Source organism: Lynx canadensis, chromosome C2, assembly GCF_007474595.2.
Source record: "Lynx canadensis isolate LIC74 chromosome C2, mLynCan4.pri.v2, whole genome shotgun sequence".
Lineage (NCBI taxonomy): Eukaryota > Metazoa > Chordata > Mammalia > Carnivora > Felidae > Lynx > Lynx canadensis.
In genome coordinates, this window is record NC_044311.2 from 12828965 (window position 1) to 12849029 (window position 20065).

Sequence of the window (20065 nt, forward strand, 5' to 3'; positions counted from 1 at the left end):
ATTCTAATGATATCATATTTGGCTTTGCTAACTATTCTGTTATTGTTTTTCTGTTCCTTAGGCACACACAAAATTGCCAGATGAAGTTTCTCCAAGCACTACTTTGATCAAGTTATTTCTGTGCTGAAGAACTTTCAGTGGTACTTGTCTATGGAGTTACGTGGGAGCTCCAAGCAGCCGGGTGTCCTGCCTCAATTGATCTGTGTAAGAGCCTGACCGATGGCTGATACCTAGGAAGCGCTCTTGATGTTTCCTTTTTGTTGTTGTTTTTCATTTAGTTCTTGAAAGTGAAATCAGGAAACTTAATTGAAGGAAGTTCCAATTTGTGTCTTTCACCAAGGTGAATATTAGAGAATTATCAAGAGTGGAAGCCACATGTTAAATAAAGTAAAGACTCTATGCATTGAACAAAGTATCTTCTCAGGGATCCCATATCCTAAATGAAATAGGCACATTAAGATATGACAGGTAATACACTTTGGGAAAGATAAGTGATATTTTAATTAATGACAATTTGTAGAGATCTTCAAGAGAAGCAAAGTGACTTTACAGCTGAAAGCTAACTCGTTGTTTCTCCATTGGATTTCTAAGATGAGTATTCAGCCATGAGCATAATTAAACAAGTCCACAAGACATGAGAAATGGATTACCCTTCAGATGCTGGGTCAGGCAAACCAGGTGGTCAAGAACACAGTGTTCTCTGCTTGAAAACCACTGTTCAGTTGCCAGACTTCACTGCCCTTTGGGCTCTTGAGTTCTATTTCTGGCCTTCGTCTCTTGCTCTGTCACACCAATGCCCTTCTTGGTTTAGATTTTATGTCCTCATCATCTAACACATCAAAGGATCAAAGAGTTCAAATCTCCTCAGGCTGCCAGTATTTTATTTAGTTAAAAAAATAAACAAAAATGAAAAATTATGCCCATTTTCCTCTTTGCAAGAAACCAAAATTCAAAATTAAGGCGAAAGCACAGAGGAGGAATCTGTACAGTTCAAAACAAAAAACCAACCTCTTCATATACATATACCCTCTTACAAACTGCACCGCTGAATTTTATGAAACAATTTAAATATTGCTAATTAAAATCCTCAAGATGCTAACGCATTCTCAAATCAACCTCTGCCACTTTGTTGTACGGATGCAACATTGGCAGATTCTCTTTCAATATCCAAAATACCATTTTTGGAACAAACTGGAACTTTTGATTCATTCAACAAACAATTATATTAAGCACCTACTATGTGTCAGACACTATGCTGGGTGCCGAGCAAGCAAAATGGAATGACTTTCTGATTTCAGCAGAATTCTGGTCTCTAAAGCAGTGCTTCTCAAACTATTTTTTATTAAGCTGTGCCCTCTTTTGATAAACATGAATATCCTTTCCCCACTTCCCAGAAATTGTGACGAACCCTTCTAACAGAATCACTGATACACAGAACATAGACTCTATTTTCTGTGTATTCTTCACAGACCAAATATCTTTGAGCTTTTACTTTTTATTTTAAAGACAACATACTTATTTTCCATATACAAAACTGGATTGGAATAGTAAAGGTACTTTTTTCTGAACCACATAAACTACCCCACTCTCAATCCCAGAGCTAAAATTTAAATTCCCTGTACCCAGCCCTATTGAGAATCACTGCTTTAAAGAGTTTTGGAGAAAACCAGGCAACCTCCATCTTTCCCCTCCAATCAAATCTTAAAGGAATTAGAATTTTCCTACCTGACACAACAGCTGGTGGAGTATCATAATCCTGTCTTGGGACTGAATCTTTGAATGAAAAGAGCATGAGAGAGAATGCAATGAAGTACAAAAGAAAATAAAATAGAATCTTAGCTCTAAAACGTGGAAGTGCCCACTGTATGGCATATGATTGCCTAAGCCCCCTGCCCTGAAACACTCAACTAGGGACTGTGATCCCTAGTTTATAGTTGATACAATGGTCCCCAGTAGTGTCACATGGTACCTGTTGTTAGGCCCCGTTGTGACCTGCCAGAGCAGTACATGCTATCCTAGAACGCTGTCAGCTTCCTCGGTCTGTCGTCATTTGGGCCCCTCCATTGGGAAATCCATGTGGCATTTTTACCCTCTCTGGTTGACACAGATGTTCTACAAAGGAGCCCATCTGGAAGGGGCCCAGAGCACAATGTGAAACGAAGTTCAGGAGAACAAAGGAACTGAAATTTTAAAAGAGATAAATGAAAAATTTGTAGACTCCCACACTCTATGGAGACTGATGCACTTTGAGACTAGGGTTTTGTTAGTAATCACTCAGCTCTGGCTCTGATACCAGTGGCTGTTGGACAAGGCCAAGGAGCTTCATGTGCTGGAATCGTGAGAGCAGAGATAAATAGAAAAGAATCCATTCAACAGATGATTGCCATCTTTTTCCAAAGTGTCATAGCATTGGAAGGGGCAAATAGTAGGGAAAGGTTAACTTAAACTACATCGCATCCATGTCAGACTTGCAGGTTATATGAAGCCAAATACATCTGTGTTTTGAAGATGAAACTTTGGCTTAACACAATTCTTTAAACCAAGGGTCTTAAAAAAGGTAAGTGGGACATGGCTTATGGCCCAAGGCCCCCCTTCTAAAAATGGCCCCAACTCCCCTTAGAGAGGTAAACTGTGTAAAAGGGATCAGGTAGTGCTCATATTCAAATAAACTTCTAAAACATGATTAAATAAAATACATGCTCTTGTGTGACCCTTATTCTATTCACATAACCAGTATTCATTGCATTTTTAAAAACTAAACCTCAAACTTTATTTTCCTGTCTTTCTCCATTTTATCTCCTTGCCACAAAAGGATGATGATAATCCCCCTTTCAAAAGCAAATGGCATGTGAGAAGATACAATAAAACTTGGACATTGCAAGGCACTTTGGACCAGCAAAATCCAACATGGATCAAAGATTCAAATGCAAATAAACCTTGGGCATGAGTTACTTTGTGTCTCAAAACAGGTATGTGAACGTGAGTTGATCATAATAATCTCCAAATCTGGAGTAAGCAGAATCATATCGAAAGGGCCTTCAAATATTTTATTCATAGTGGTAGTATTTCCTAATACCTTTAAAACAACTGTAATCACACATTATTACTACGAACTAAAAAAAGTTGATTTAAAGACCATGTCACTAGTCATTTCCCAAGAATATATTTTTAACATTTAAAAATAAATCATAAAAGTAAATCATGCTCATTGTTGAATACTTGGAGAATGTAGAAAAGTAAAATGATTAAAATAGAAATGATCTCTAATCCCATTATCCAGAAATAGCCACACTTATTTTGTATTTCTTACAGCCTTATTTCATAAATATTTTGTTCATAGTTGATACTCCACACGTGAAAATTTACATCCTGCTCTTGGACTTAAGATTATAAATAATCCTCTTCCCATCTTAAACTCCTATAACTTCATGCTGCCTCACATTCTGGTTCATGGATGGATTATGATTTATTTAATCATTCTACTTCTTAGACATTATAAAGAACACTGGGCCAGATATTTCTTAGGTCTAAAGGCTTTTCTGTTATTTTAGAGTATTTCCATAGAATACCTTCTCAAAACTGTAACTGTGTGGTGAGTCGGCAGAGCTGTTTTGAGGTGTCTTGACTGTCCACTTTGCTGTTCAACAGACACTTTTACAAGTTTAGATTTCTATCATCACGCCATCAGTGATTGAGAATGTTCATTTCCTCACACCTTCATCAGCAATATGTTTTATCTTGGTAACATCATTTAACAGGTTATGTGTATGGGTCCATTTGAATATTTGATTAACTCACTGTGTCTTTAATTTACTATTTTTTCATATGCTTTTTGGCATCCTGTTTCTTCCTTCATTACCCTATTCATGTTATTTGGCATTTTATCTATTGAGGCTTTTGTATTCTGTTGCTAATGTATTTGAATTCAGAATCCATTGTTTATAAATAGTAAAAGCTTAATATTTGCAAATAAACTTTCACAGTATTTGACCTTCACTGAATGCGTATTTATTGTTTCTAAGACTACCATTAGAGTGCATCTATCATATGCTAAGACTAAAACAAAATTTTAAAACCACTTGCTTTTATCTGTATTTTCTTTCTTGTATCTGACCATTTTTTAATTGATACTTTCCCGGCAAGTATACTCACTACCACTTATGAATTTATAATACTATTTCCTAATTCTGAGCCCACCTAATAGCGTGTGTTGCTTTTTATCACTGTCAGCCTTAATACTCCTGTTCATAGCTAGTACTTAAAGAAAGACAATCTCTAAGCAAAATTAATAATTCAGGATTTTCACCTGAGACCATTAGAATTTGACAGCAGTAAGAATGAAATGGTGTGACTGAAAAATGTAGAGAACTATGGTGAATAATGGACTACAATTAGGAGATTATCTTTGTGAGTGGCTATGGTGACACCATGCGAAACCAGTGACCTCACAAATCACCAGTGGTTTGGAGAGCACAAACACAACTGCAGATAAGGAGCCTGCAGAACAAAAACTTTTTATTTCTCTGAATAGATTCTGGTGACATTGGAAGCCACTGGTGACCACCAACTGAACAAACGAAAAGGAGATAAGAAACTTGTAAAACAAGATTGTCATGCAATTTGGAGGTTCTCATAACACAGTAAAATCCCCGGTGGTTTCTGCGAAAGCTCACAATAGACTGATAAGAAGTTATGGATAACAGTGCTTTGGTTCTATAGAGGGAATCCTGTGACAAAAAATAAACAAAAGCAGAAAAGCTAGAGAATTCTTCAAGGTCATCAGAGCCTTGGATAAAAGTTATACTGCTTGCATACAATTCGTTTCTTTAAAGGCCTGCAGATTCTGTCTAGCTTAAAAATGGGTAGAGAGCCATTTGAGGTGGCAAATGGTAGAGATAAGTTAAATAAACTACATGGTATCCATTTTAAAATTGGGGGTGATGGGGGAGTCAAATATATCTAATTTTATGAAGGTAAAAAAAGAGGCTTTGGCTTAATATACTTCTTTACCTCAGGGATCTCAGAGAGAAAAGTGGAACATGATCTATGGCCTAAGGCTCCCATTCTAGAAATGGAAATTTCTAATCTAGCTCCAATTTCCATCAACCCTGATCCCTGCCTACTTTGGATTATTCACTGGATCTCTCTCTGCTTCTGCCACCGAGGTTCCTATCTTTATCTTGAGTTGTTACTGCTCACACCTCGTTTTGCAGAGTTTCAGTGAGCTCAGAACATCTGAAAGACTCTGAAAAGTTACAGGTAGGACAGAAACATTGGTCAGATAATCTTAGATTGCTTGTGGCAACATGGTAGAAAATGGATTGGAGCAAACTAGGGAGGTAGAGACTCCACAAATGTGGGGGAGCGGATGTATTTGACAAACGTCTATGGGACAGAATTGGTGGATCTTTAAACGTTGTAAACGGTGGTGAGGGAAAAGGAAAGAACCTAGACTGAGTCCTAAGTGCAGCGTTTGACTGCCTGGGTCATGGGATTAGTTTGAGAAGGAATAAGGAGCAGAAACCCATAAAAGGAAGAGGGTCAGTGCAAAGGAAGTTCAGGGAAACTCATGAAATTAGTTTGGGTTGTACCGACTTTGAGATGTCAGAAGGAGATTTACATGGAGATATTTAGCAAGTTGTTGGTTAAATGATTTTAAAAGTCTAAGATGAGGTTAGCATTGAGGACTCAGATTTAGGGATTTTCAGCATAGAAGGCAGAGTTCAAAACCAAGAAAGTGGATGAGCTTGCTTAAGGAAATCATGTTTGAATGAGAAGTTAAAAATGAAACCCTGGCTCAGCATCTTGTGAAAGAAAAGAAGAAGCAATGGCCAGAGACGTCAGAGAGAATGAGGAAAACAGTGGGCAGAAGTCACAAACTAAGAGGACCTAGGACGAACTGGTCTGATATTCAAATATAGGGAGATTTTCTGTTAAAATGCAAATACTTAGCTTAATCTTAAAAAACTGGAAGGTGAGGCCACCTTCGGTCCTTATGTCCATGTAGCAATAACTGTCTAGAGTTGAGCAGGGGCTGCCCTTTTAGACAAGGCATCTGTGTCCCAGGCTGCCAAGGTACCCCCTCTCCCTACGACTGGCTCCTCTAATACTCAGGCAGAGATGATGTTATCATTGCATGAAAATATCTCTAATTTAAAATATACTCTCCAATATAATGTGTATTTATATTGCATGACTATGGCTGTGACAAGAATAAGTATAGACCAAATTTGATTATATATTTCTAGGGTTTCTTGCTTGAACTTAGTCAACTTTATTCATTCATGTGACCTAGTTGGTTTCTCTGGACTTTGGGGTTTACAACCCTGAAAGAATTAGAAGCTAAGGAATAGAAACTCGAAAGAACTAAGTGGTGCCAAATGAAATAGAGGAGGCCAGAGAGTTGTTCTATGGCCTTGGAGGTGTTCTACCCCCTTCTGGTGACTTGGACTAAATTCCCACATTATGAAGCCACCGGAGATAGTGGGATAAAGGCAGCTCATTTGATAAGCATCTAGTGGGTATCACACTGTATTAGGTATATTACATATATCATCCCACTTAATGCTCACAACACCACTGCGATGTAAATACTATTTTCCCCCTTGACAAAAGAGGAAATAAAAGTTCAGAGAGGTTAAGAAACCTAACATGCATAGCTAATAAGGGGCAGAGCCAGGCTTTGAACTCAAGTTTACCTCCAATGCCCACTGTTCTTTCCGTAACACCAGCCTACCTTCCGAGCAGTAGATAAAACAATTGAAAAGATGCAGTAAGGTGGAGAAATTTGACTAAAAGAACCAATTAAAAAAAAAAAAAAAAGAATTTCAATTGCATAATATCCACTACAAATGCCAATCAAAAATTCAGATGAAAGGAATCTACGACAGCATATCCAAGTATAAGACTGATAGTTTGAGAAAAGAGTATAACAGTATTCTGGACACTAAACATCAACAGAATAGTAATGTTTTCTCTCTGCTTTTCCAGAGCCTTATGGAATTTTAACCCTTGACAAAATATCTGTTTACACAAAGTTTATGATGTACCTAAGCATGATTTAGTATAAACATGAAGGGGGAAAAGAACAAAATAAAAAACAAAACTAGAAGAAATGTAGTGTTCAAAATAAGCCACTGCTTAAAACTTCTGCTCTCGAAGAAAGGGAGGGAGTATATATTATTATTAAGTAATTTGGCTATTACTAGCTGGGCAAAAATTATGATCTCATATGAATGTGTTCTTGTTGAAAATACTCAAATACGAATCATACTTAATATATGTTATTGAATCAGCAACTATTGTAATTCTGAATCTATTCTACATATTTTACCTTATTTTTCAATTCTCTAAAGGATTCAGTCATATTCTCAATTAACGTAGCTCTTATATTTTTTCTAGTTGGCAAATTTGAACTTCAGCAACTCAGCTGGTTTTGCTTTTAATTCAAATGAGTAGGGTTTATACAGTGTTTGTGTACTTTGTGTTATAATTCACTCTTTTACCAGACCCTAGACTGTCGTTCAATATAGTAAGAGTGCATTACTTCACTTGTTCAGAATTTATGCTTTCAAGGAGAGGAAGGCTGATATGAAGGGAAGTCAACAGGGCGGACATGATAAACTTCAGTTTCTCCCAATAAACTTGGAAATTGCTTTGTTAGTAAATGAGCCAAGTGACTACAAATAACACTTACACCTTACTAAAAAATATCTCCCTGATGAAAATTAGCTGTACGACAATGTAGAGTTAAATGTAGTCTCAGACATGACATTTGAAAGCCTAGGTCAGAGACCTGAGAAATTATTTGATCCAACGACTGCCTTCAGACAGGTAAGGTATCATCAACTGCTTTTTAGAAGTTCAGCAGCTGAAGTCTTCAAGATAGGTACTTTGTTTACGCTAATAAAACTGAATGTCTTTATTGAAACAATGTGACTCTTTCCTTTAGGTATATGGACTTTCTTCCTATTTAGAGCAAATTTTTGTGGGCTCAGTGGACATGTCAGAAACTTCTTACATTCCAAAAAAGCCTATGAGTCAACACATCTATGTGACAAGGAAGCCATTGCTTTAAGGTACCATTTCCCAAATATGGCCAGTGTACATAGATATTTGGAGATGAGGCCAGCATAACTGAGAAGAATCACAGAAGTGGTGACTAGAAGACATGGACTTAAAGTCACTGAGGCACATAGTCAAAGAGCCCCCGTATATCACTATGCTCAGTACTTTAGCCAGATGGAGAGGGAAATTGAGACTGGAAGAGATTATTTCCCCAAAGACAGAGTGAAAGAACAGTGCTCAATCAAGGTTTGAATTCAGTACTCCCAAATCCTGGTCCAGTGCTCTTTCTATAATAATTAAGCTGCCTCAATGACAAAAAAAAAAAAAAAAAAAAAAAAAAAAAAAAAAAAAAAAAGATTAAAAAAATTTCTACATCTTTAAAAAATGAAAAAATTATCTGCACTAACGTTTGTAAAAAATAAACCAATAGTGTCACATGAGAGATTGACTTTGATGTTTTCCATTATTATCTAAAACGATATTTAACCAAATTGTAGTATTCCAGGTTGTATTAGACATTTTCCCTCTTCGCCATTTGGGGAGTTGCCTTTGAACAGATTTTTAAAAATCAAATAAAATTTTGTTTATTATTTCAAATGCCTGGTTGATATAAATCAAGGCTGTAATAAGCATTTTTTATATACTTTAGTTCCCTAAGGAAAATAATGGGTAGTCAAAAATATCCCAACCTATTAAAAAGATCAAGAACATTAGAATCCCTTCCTTTTTTTCAACATCATGTATGTCTACATATTCAAAACAAGATGAAAAGAACTGGATCGTGTCAGGTTCTCAATTACTTTTCATTGATTTAAACACTGAAAGTAAATTAACAAGCTCTATGTATTAGTCATAGTCAAGGTTGGCCCCTGACTTATGAATGACCGGGGAATGATACATTAGCTGAAGTGGTAAGCATCTGGGAAAAGAAAACCAGGCTCAAGTGTATTATGTTACAAGTTCTAGATTTGCAGGTGCATTACACAGAGACACCTTTCCACAGACAGACATTATGCCTGGTACACTGTGTCATATGAACAAGAAGTAACTCAAATTTCAATGCAACACAGTGGAAACTTCAGCCTTGTCAACATGAATAAATGTGTCCCTACGCTGAATACGCATGCACCAGGCAGCTTATTCATAATGGAACCTGAAATGTGTGTTAGTCAACGGCATGGAGCCAGTGTTACCGATAATGCCAGTAACAACAGACAGCATTGCGTCTTATTGAAGAAGTCCAAGAAAACAAAACAAAACCAACTCTTCCACTCACCGTTCCTGTTGTGCCCAATGAAAGATGATTCATCTGTTGTGTCAGGGGGCCCATCATGTTTGCTGCCTGCATTGACATAGGATGGTCCATTGTCGGCGTAATCACAGCACCCTACAAGCACACACAATGTCCATCTGAAAACAGGTTCCACAAGGAAGGAAACTTAAAAAAAAAATGAACACAGCGAACTGTCTCAACATCAAATGCGCTTGCTTTTTAATGAAAAGGCTAAGCTCAAGCATGTATGATTTTTACATCCACCCGTGCGAGTTTGTGCTTGTCTAAATAGACAGCACTACTGACCTCCTTTTCCTCACATCTGTATGTGTCTAAAATATTTATCATTTACAATTCTAACACTGAATATAGAATGTTACAAGATACCATATGTATCTTCTTTCATTGTTCTAAATACAAACTTCTCTAACTGAAAAATATTAATACTATGGAGATTATCTAGTTTCTCTTGATACTGAATAAGAGTAACTTTTGGCTGATGCCTTTTTCCATGATTTATATGGTTAATTATTGATCACCTGTATACAATCTACTACCAGGAGAATAATGCTGGCTCAGATGAATCTCTTGACTGGATCTCTTTGAAAGACAGATTAAAATCTAACATAAATGATATAAAAATTAGACCATTTTCCATGTTTTTTCCTCCTAATCTTTGACCTACTTTCTATCTGTGCTTTTGAAACAAGACAGAATACTGAACTCTGTTAAATGCTGGTCAAATGCAAGGCTGCTAAAATATTAGTGGAAAAAACAGGTCAAGCTTTTCATAAGGTGTTAGGAAAGGCCTACTTCTAGAATATGCTTTTTGATTTATTATAACTGTTGGGAATGCAAAATGTAACAGACATTTTTAAAAACTTCTGTTCACATACAAAGTTGCACGTAGATAGTAGAGCAAAGGGCAAGCCCTTTCCTTTCTTCATCCTACTTACTCTACCTTAATTGACTAGCCTGGAGAACAAAACAATATATTTTTTTTTAATTGAAAAGCTAGGGCTGGATAGAATCTTTGGGATTTCAAAGCTGTATTTTAAAGATGGTAATACAGATAGAAGCTCATGGTATGGCAACTCATTTAAATACCTAGTGGTAATAAAATGATTATGTATCTGAATGCTATTTTTTTTCTGTAAACATTTTTCTCACTATGTGATGTTTTTTTCCCCCATATAAGTGAACATTTTGAAGAACTAAAACAAGGACAGATTCATGTAGATGGCAGGATCTCAGTTCCCAAATTACCCACAAGCAAATGTTTCTTAGAACGTTTCCTCAGGATGATCAATTCCTCATGGTATTTATTATCCAAATCTAATTTCCTGACTGTATCTGTTAAAAGATCAGGTTTTCACTCATCCTTCCTTTATGGGCTCCCCTTCGTTAATATGGAGGGAGGACAGAAATTGAGCCAAATAGTTGGAAATGCTTGATTTTCAGAGCCAACATCATTTACAAGGACATTTGCACACGAGCTAGCATCAATCAGAAAAAATATTTTATAGGTCTGTAGCTTACAAATACACATCCTGTTCATTTTTGTTGTTTTGTTTTGGTGCATCCATGAACTGTCATTCATCGGTACGCTTCTTGAATTAAGAGACATAATAAGATAAGCTTTTACTTAATTTTTCTTTTTCTTCCTGCTGCCTGAATTTCTTTAAACAAAACTACCTTACTTTTTCCTTAGAAAACAACAACAACAACAAAAATTCTGGCCCTTGTTTCCGGTATTTGTTGTGCTAGACCAGCAGTAAACACTTTAAGAAGAACCTGCTCCTTCTTAAATCACTTAGGGATAAACTATAGAAAAACCTCAGAGCAAAGACAAAGTCCTAAAGCATTGTTTTTCAAGCAAGAAGTGGCATTTTTCACAACATTCTAATCCTTAGCAGGTGCAAGACTTCAATACTGTTCCCGAACTTGAAACTTAGACTACTTTCTTAGAATTTTGCCCCTAGAAGTTCCAGCAGCTAAACTGCCACCATCCCAGAAACCCCTCAATTGTCATCAGCTTGCTGTAGCTACATAAAGGATTGTTCATCATAAATCAGAGATAAAGAACAAATTGTGTTTGGCGGAAAAACTTCCTTCTCTGTGCCCTAGAGGCGACCTCATTCTCCAGTGGGGCAAGAGGTAGACTTTAGTCTTTGTTTGGGAGGCAGTATGCAAATGAGATATGTGAGCATATGACAGAGGAATCAAAATCCATGCATGAAAAGAATAGAAGGACTGAACTGCCTGCATTTGGAATTAATTTAGGAAGGATTGTCTGGACTCCTCAGAATCCTTTCTCATCAAGTGTTTGGGGACTCATTTGATTACAGATGACACAGAGTGAGTGTTGCTTCTGTGGACAAACCAGAAACTGACAATCAAAGGGAAGAGTAGGAAGAGATTTCTCATAATTTGGAATTGTAAATAGCAGCAGTAGGCATAAAGTGGAAAACAATTAAGGGAAACATTCCTTTCCTAACCAGGCCACTTATTGCAAATAAATGAAAATAAAATAAGGATTCTTGGGGAAGGACATGTATGAACATGCATTCTTGTTCATATTCAGTAAACATGTTCAATGAAGAAAGGATTCCTGCAAATTATTAAGAACATAGATTCCTTAATAGTTTCAAGGGATGAAAGAAATTTACAATCAGTGGGTAAATCAGAAGTAGGAGACAGGAACCCCTTGGAGAGACTTTACTGGGGACAGACAACTTAGAGGGTTTGAAGTACAGGTTATCTATAATCAAGACAGGTGTTTGTCAGCCACTTTGCTCATCAAAGATTACAGAATCTCCTCTGTGTTGTGCAGGGCATTAAACAAAAGAAAACAAACAAAACAAGGAAGAGAGAAAGAAAAAGAGCAAAAAACCCTTACGTTCTAAGGCAAAGCTAGTGCCCCCAACCGTAACTGTGCCTCATTGAATATACTGTCACATCCATTCTTATCCAATGCATTTAAGCCATAGATTGAAGAGGGTTTTGTGACAGATGTTGCCAACACATTAAGAGTAATTTCGTTTACTCCAAATGTATAGACTGTGCTATCTGACAGAGTTCACTTGGCAAATGGCAAAGCAAGAGGAAACAGATTTTTCATTTTAGCATCTCTGGATGTCTGGGTTTGTTCAATGTTTAAGCTGCAGAGAAAAATACTGTAACATGCTATAATTCCACTAAAAAGCACAATGACCAAACAGCTGATGGGAATGTCTGGTCTATTGTAGCCAGTGTCTCTGCAAAAACAAAGCTGTTCACACTCAAGAGATGTGGGGCAGATCTGGTCGCCCTAGTTCTGAAATAAACAATTTCAGCAGTAATTCGGACAAAGTTCCCAAAGATCATTGATGTAGAGTAAACGTATCTGAACTGAGGCCAGAAAAGCATCTGTGTTGTGAACCTTCCGCCAATAGTTTAAGGAAATGTTAAGTCTTGGAGAGTTCATGAGTATTTGAATTTCTCAACTGAATCACAGGATCGGTGTGAAATCAGGGGAAACATGTGCAAGCTCTCCCCCCTCAAGAGCACACACAGTGGGCTATACTCAGGGCAGAACATAGAGGGCAAGGAGAAGAGTTACCTCTATGAATACACCTGTGAGTGTTAGTGTTGTAGACCAGTGCCACGTCAAGGGTGATCGTGGCCTGCAGCACGAGCAGACCGAGAATTGGAATTAGAATCTCTGAGCTTTCGGGTCTTGAAATCTGTGTTTCCACAAGCTTTCCAGTGGCTTCTGCTGTCCCCTGAAATTTGAGAAGTGTGCTCTTGCCTATAAACTGCTACTGTATAGGCCGATGTCATAGATACAATGTCTTAGGTATAGACACGTGGTTTTATTTCATTTATACTGTTACCCGATTATTTGCTTGATACCAATGTTGCAATAGGGCATGATTATAGCCATAATAACATTATATCTTACTTAAAAATGCAAAAAGGTCAAGCCCGGATTTTTGATGAGCTGCAATGGGGCCACTGTCTGAAGAATTCAAGCCTAATCCTGATGACCTGGCACGTCTCCATTTGCCCAGTGTGGCTTACGCTGTAGCATATTTGAGAATTTACCCTATTTGGAACCTTAGTAAGCCTTGAGTTCGAAATCATAATAATGTAAAAGGTAAGAAAACTATTCGAATCATGTAAGTGACAAAAAGAAAGGAAAGAAAAGAAATTCCACTCTCTTTTTTTTCTCTTTCTCATGTCTAGAAGCCTTAGGTCGAACTGTTGGTGGTCCATTGCACACTCTTTTCCTATAGTGACTTGTGCAAAACCCTAAGGCTTTTTAATAGTAGTCCTTCAACATGACTTTAAAAACCATGGTTTAAGGTCACTTATCTTCTTTCTCATCTGTATGTTTTCTGCTTCTCTGTCAGTTTCCAATATTTCTAGAATAAATATGCAGTCAATTCTATGTCCACCAACCCTATTTTAGCACATGTAAAATGGAGTGCGGAGAATAATACGAGCCCACAAGGAAACTGGTTAGCAACAATAATTTCATAATATAAATAGCATGAAGGAATATCATTTAACTTGGGGGAAAAGCTACCCAATTGCAGTGTCCTGCAATGCTGGTGTGCAACATTCCTTTTTTTATTTATTTTTTTAGTGTTTATTCATTTTTGAGAGAGACAGAGACAGAACACGAGTGGGGGAGGGGAGAAAGAGAGGGAGACACAGAATCTGAAACAGGCTCTAGGCTCCTAGCTGTCAGCACAGAGCCCGACGCAGGGCTTGAACTCACAAATGGTGAGACCATGACCTGAGCCAAAGTCGGATACTCAACTGAATGAGCCACCCAGGCACCCCAACATTCCTTATAGTATATGTACAGATGTTAATATTTTCATCTGTTTATGTTGTCATGTTTTTCTTGTTATTGTTTCTTTTTATTATTTCTTTCTTTTCTTTCTTTCTTTCTTTCTTTCTTTCTTTCTTTCTTTCAGCAGGTGCTTGGCATGGTTTAAGAAAGGCTGCTGCATAAAGAAAACAAAAGGGAGCAGGAAAGGCCTCCATCTTTAGAACACTCATTACTCCTCAACTATCTTGATAAATTTCAACTGGCTTGGAGGGAGCAGTCTGACTTTTCAAACAATTATGTTTGAACCCCAAAAGCTGTGGTGAAGCTGGTAGGACTTCACCCGTGAAAGCATTTGCAAATGACCTCTGACAAATGTGGAGGTATGGAAAAATGGCCATAACCTGGTTAAGCCAAAAGCCGTGCTGCCCCAGGACCCCATTTAGCACTGAAGCGCTTCCTCTTTGTTATTATTCTCTTTTAATATTTTCCATCTAAGAGGGCAAGGGTCATGTTTATACACCTTTTATAATCCTTATAAATAAGAATTGCAAGCTCTAGGTACTGAAAACAGTTTCATGTATTAATAATTACATATCAGCACCACTCATTGTTCAGTTGAATTAAAAATAGCTAACATTTACTGATTTTTTTAATTTAGATTGGTCATACTAAAGGGCCTACATCACATCTGCCTGTTCACCACTATCTTATTGCTGTCTACAGTTTGAAGCATATGATGCCTGCTTCAGAACTAGTGGTGGAAGAATGATATAAGAGCAGAAACTCTAAATCAAAGCATACTTAAAACACTACCTTGAGATTTCTAATCAAATGGAGCAATCCTAAGATTGGAGAAACCTGTTCTCACAAGGGGAGTTCAGTTTTAAAATGATGGTCTGCCTCACCGATACGTGTGTTTGTTAATATCATCAACCACCATTTCCTTAAAGATGAGATCTGAAATTAACTTGTAAAAGGTTCTAACCAATGTCACCATAGCAATATTAATAGGAATTTTTAAATAAAAAGTATCTGTGTATGTGAATATACCAGTGGTTTCTCAACAGAGGGAACTTTTACATTGTCTGGAAGGGACATTGGGCATGTTGGGAGATACTTTTGGTTGTCACCTTGGGGAAGGGTAGTATTGATACCTAGTGGGTAGAGAGGCCACTGAAGTCACATCCTACAACACGCAGGACAGCTCTCCACAGCAAAGGATTAGCCAGCTGGAAACATCTTTAGTGTTGAGATTTAGAAAACCTTGGTATAAATGTGTATGTATGTATGTATGTGATGCTTTTATACACACAACACACACCACACACACACACACACACATACACCATGCATACAAAATGAGGAAGTTGTGAAACTGCAGTAATTAGAAAAAGAGTATTAATCCACTTTCTGCTTTCTACCGCTAACAGCAAACTTTAGATTTTATGCTGAGACTTTATTATGATTAAACCAATTTCTGAAAGATCAGACATCTAAATCCGATTGCCCAAATCCTATAATTCACCAATGAAAGGATGGCAAGACTATTATGTGACTTTCAATGGCTATATGAGTATTTTTTGAGTTCAAATTTATGCTACTATTTATTTTGGAAATAGGCTGACAAGAGCTGAGTTTCTCTTTCCTAAGTTAGATTCAATTTCAATGGCATAATAGTTGCACTGCTTCCTAGAGATGTGTAGCTGTGGGCTAGAGGTATCCATATTTGGAAGTAGGGCATTTTACATTGCTCTGTAGTCAATTTAAAAGAGTTGTGTACATAGGTTTTGTAATGAGAGAATATCCATTAACTGTAAAAATAGATTTTTTTCCACTCTTAATATCTTAATTTCATGTTGCTTTTGATTCAGTTACCATTAATTGGAAGTGTTTTTTTTTAAATATTGTAGTATTAAAAGACACCAAAAACCAATTAGTTTTTTACAATTGAGTCCCCCTTTAAAAGAATCCTAATTATATACCATGCCTATTCAACTGTGAATAATGGTTTCAATTATTGGTTAAGTACCTATTTATACAATAGTGTCCATTCTGAATGAGAATATAAATATGTCACATTGAAGTATTTCTTACCGAAGCAGGTATATAGATAATTAGAATTCTCAACAATGCTTTACTGAATTCTTTAGAGTTTTATGCTTAAACTAAAGAAATTTGTTCAGCAGTGACTTTTGATGTTTTCAACAAGCTTCTTTAGAATTCTAATAGAGCAAGATGGCTTTTAAATATGCCACATTATTGAGAGAAAGTTGAAAATTTGAAGACTTTGGGCCCTGATGGTCAAGTGGTTTGTTGACTGTGAAATAGAACAATTAGTTCCTTCATCATTAAAGATTTACACCTGGCTAAAATTATAAAAGGAATTTCATAATGCAGGTGGGCTATCATATTCTTTTCCTTTCAGATGTCTTACTTAAAGAGATCATAGTCGCTGAGCCAATGGAAACGTTAAGTGTGCATAGAAGGATCCTGGGGTCTCTTAAGTGAGTTTCTTATGATTTCAGCAGCAATGGGTGAATTGGCATTCATCAACCTTCTATTCCAATCACGTAATCAGTGCGTGGCTCTCAGCTGGGGGGCATCTACTACATACAAACATGTGTGCCATACAAATCCATGATCACAGAGATGTGGTATAGACATGACAAAACCACACTATCTTTGTGGAAAAACTAATGGTACAATCTAAACCATTCGTCTTCACTATGAAGGGCTCCTGTGGTTATATGCCTTCCTCACACAGACATACAGGTCCAAAATTAGTTTTCAAGAGACTTGAGGGAAAAAATGGGGTGCCTGGGTGGCTCAGCTGGTTGAGCATCTGACTCTTGATTTTGGCTCAGGTCATCATTCCAGGGTCATGAGATTGAGTCCCAAGTTGGGCTCTGCACTTGAGCACAGAGCCTGCTTGGGATTCTCTCTCTCTACCTCTTGCCCCTCTCCCCTGCTTGCTCCTCTCTCTCTCTCAAATAAAAATAATAAAATAAAGAGATGTGAGAAGAAAAAATTAAAGACCACAAAGATATCATATTTATCAATAATATTATTAATTATATATATTTCATCATCTTTACTACTTTTTAAGATTCAAAAGAACTCCCCCCCATATCTGCTCACTAAATATATTACATAGTAGAAAATTACATTAGACATATGGAGGCAGCTTTTAACCATTTCCTATGTTACAATGGTAACAACAACAAAAATGCATATCCCTTTAAAGATGAGCAGAAACTGATTTTTTTTGTTGTTGTTGTTGGTTGTTGTTCCACGGGTGATACGGGGGAAATCATGTCAAACCGTCTTTTCTACTAAAGTACAGCCTAGCTCACATTTTTATACCTGAGTTAGCATCTTGAAAAATACTATTTCACAGTAGGAATGTCACATGTGGAGGACACTGGTACTGTTAAGCCAATGGCGATTATAAGTTAATGTGTAACAGAAGGGAAGGAGGAAGTAGGGCAATTCAGTAATGGAAACAAATATTTCCCATTCCTCTTTTCCTATACAAAAGCCATTTAGACTGAATAGACAATAGGGTCACCCATGCAAACGTGCCCCCCACTCTGTTTCCACATTATCTGAGCCCAAACGAAGGCTCATCTAGGTAGGTCCTGGACGTCCTTTTTGCCATAGTGCATCCACTCTGTAAAGATCACATGGCTTCCAATTTACATTTCCTGTCTAGTTCCCCAAGACTATCCACATGAAGCCTCTCCCCTCCCCACACTGAACTACTCCTCTTCCTCTGACCCATCTTGCTTGCTCACCCTTGGTGTCTTTGCCCGAAGTCCTGGGCACTAACAGCAGCTTTGCATGCGTACTCTAAGATTCTTACCAAATGCTACATTCTAGGGAACATCTCTTGCGTCTGACCCGGTTGTTGGCCATTTGTTCCTCTCTTCTTTCACAACTTTTGGCACATGCCTTGACCATGATCATACTTTATTTCTCCTCTGGGTTGTTTTAACTGTGCCATTCATGATGTTTTATGTATTTTCTAATGCTTCCAAAGCCTAGCACAGTGGAGATCATGAAACAGGTTGTAATGTGCCAAATGACTAAATGAGGTGAATGGTACTTATTTATTAGCCAAGGCTCCCACGTCTTTGAAGGGATGCAAAACAGTAACAGCTACTCCATGCTCAAATTGACAAGAGGATTCACGAAACAGAAGCACCGTCTTGATTGAAACTGGATGGTGCTTAAAAATCTACCTATCCACGCTTTCCTTTAAAATGTCCCTGTCTGACCACTGCCACCTTGATGTTCTTGTCATTGAGTATGAGAATTCCCAGGTTCTAAAAGCCACACACTACCCAGGGAAATTTAATGTTGGAGTTCACCACTTGATTTCCATCCTTTGGAAGAATTCTATGTACCTGATTCAATGCTACAAAGTTTCTTTTATATATCACAGCCAAGGCACACAGCCACCAATGCAGTGTAAGCTCTTTTATTAGGGCTTTCCTGTGCCACAAACTGTTTTAAGAGCCATATATCTGCCCAAGATTCTTGTCAGGACCTTGTGATGGATAGAGAAGAAATGCTTTATTCACTTGTACACCAATCACTTTGTATACCTCCACGTAGATTTTCAAATGCAGAGAGTTTAAGATGCCCGTCAGAAGCAGTATTCCAGGCCAGCCTTCTTCCAAATGATAAAGCAAATAGGGTTCTCAGCAGATGTCTGAATATTTATGGGCAGGATCTTTTGTCCCGGTAAAATGTTTATCTCGCTTTAACTAGCACTCAGGACCGGGAGCTGTCATAAAGCTTCTCATTAAAATCTTCTCCTTACTGACAAACAGGCCAAAAAAAAAAAAAAAAAAAAAAAAAAAAAAAAAAAAAAAAAAAAAAAAAAAAAAAAAAAAAAAAAAAAAAAGCTGGTTGCAAATCATTGTCAAGGTCTTGTAGGATCCTATTGGTGAGTGGGCCTGGGAAATCATTTTCTCAAACCACAGGAGTGATCAAGAGGAAAGTTGCCTGTTATCTTACTTATGGCCATTGTTTATAGTGCAAATTGCCTAAAAATGTCACAAGGCACTTTGATTTTTGTCATTACTAGGAGAATAGCGATTCCTCATCCTGCAATTTGCTACAAAATGTGCTTTGTGTTGTGGTCCCTCAGAGGACATTTCTGGGCTATTTGTTTTCTCCTTTAAGACATTTTTAGGAATTTGCCTGGTTAGAGCTGGCAACGCAACCAGACCTAAGGATATGAGTATAAAGTCATGACCCTATTAAAAACCTAATTTACTCCCTTTAAAGTACACTTGCTATTAGAACTATTGTCACTGACATGTCTCCAAGGTGGTATATATCCTGTGATGGAATGTTTTGTAATATAATTCTGAGATAAAATATGACCTAGTGGAATGGCCATATCCTAAGGTAAATTTTACATATTAGCATCCAACCAAGATACATTCTCTGGTTTGCAAGATGTTAGTTAAAAACGTAAAGTTGTCCAGTAGATGAGATGAAAAACAGCTTTGTGTTTCTATTCTTCAGTGTCCTATTTCTTGTGGACTTTGTGCCAGAAACTTAGTTACGTCCTTTATTCCACTTAGATTTTATGGCCACTTCTTCTAAACAGTAATGCTATGTTAGTAATTTTGGATTTTTCTGTTGAATGACTTCTGCTAATTAACAGCACCTGCAAAATACTGGTCTTAAATTCTCTAGTACGTTCTTCCTCAAAGCATAGTCTGCGATCAGGTAGGATCATCTGGGAGTTTAATGCGGACTCTCAGGTCTGGCCCCACCCCCACTGAATCAGAATCTGAATTTCCATAAGATCCTTACGTGAGTCATATCCATGGTAAACTTTTGAGAAGCTTTGCTCTATTTTTTTTTTAATTTCTGTGAGAGATTTA

At 37.3% G+C, this 20065-nt stretch overlaps 1 protein-coding gene across 3 annotated transcripts in view; it reads right to left on the bottom strand.

The window, feature by feature from the left end:
* RBMS3 (RNA binding motif single stranded interacting protein 3) overlaps positions 1 to 20065 on the bottom strand; it is a 692670-nt gene that overhangs the window by 42670 nt on the left and 629935 nt on the right. For 2 of the 3 annotated variants that reach the window (XM_030329793.1, XM_030329792.1), the window contains exons 11-12: positions 9344 to 9454; positions 1726 to 1773 (exon numbers count right to left, since the gene is read on the bottom strand). In XM_030329793.1, coding sequence (XP_030185653.1) covers positions 1726 to 1773; positions 9344 to 9454 — 159 coding nt within the window. The remainder of the gene's footprint in view (positions 1 to 1725; positions 1774 to 9343; positions 9455 to 20065) is intronic. The other variant, XM_030329794.1, reaches the window with a different exon arrangement.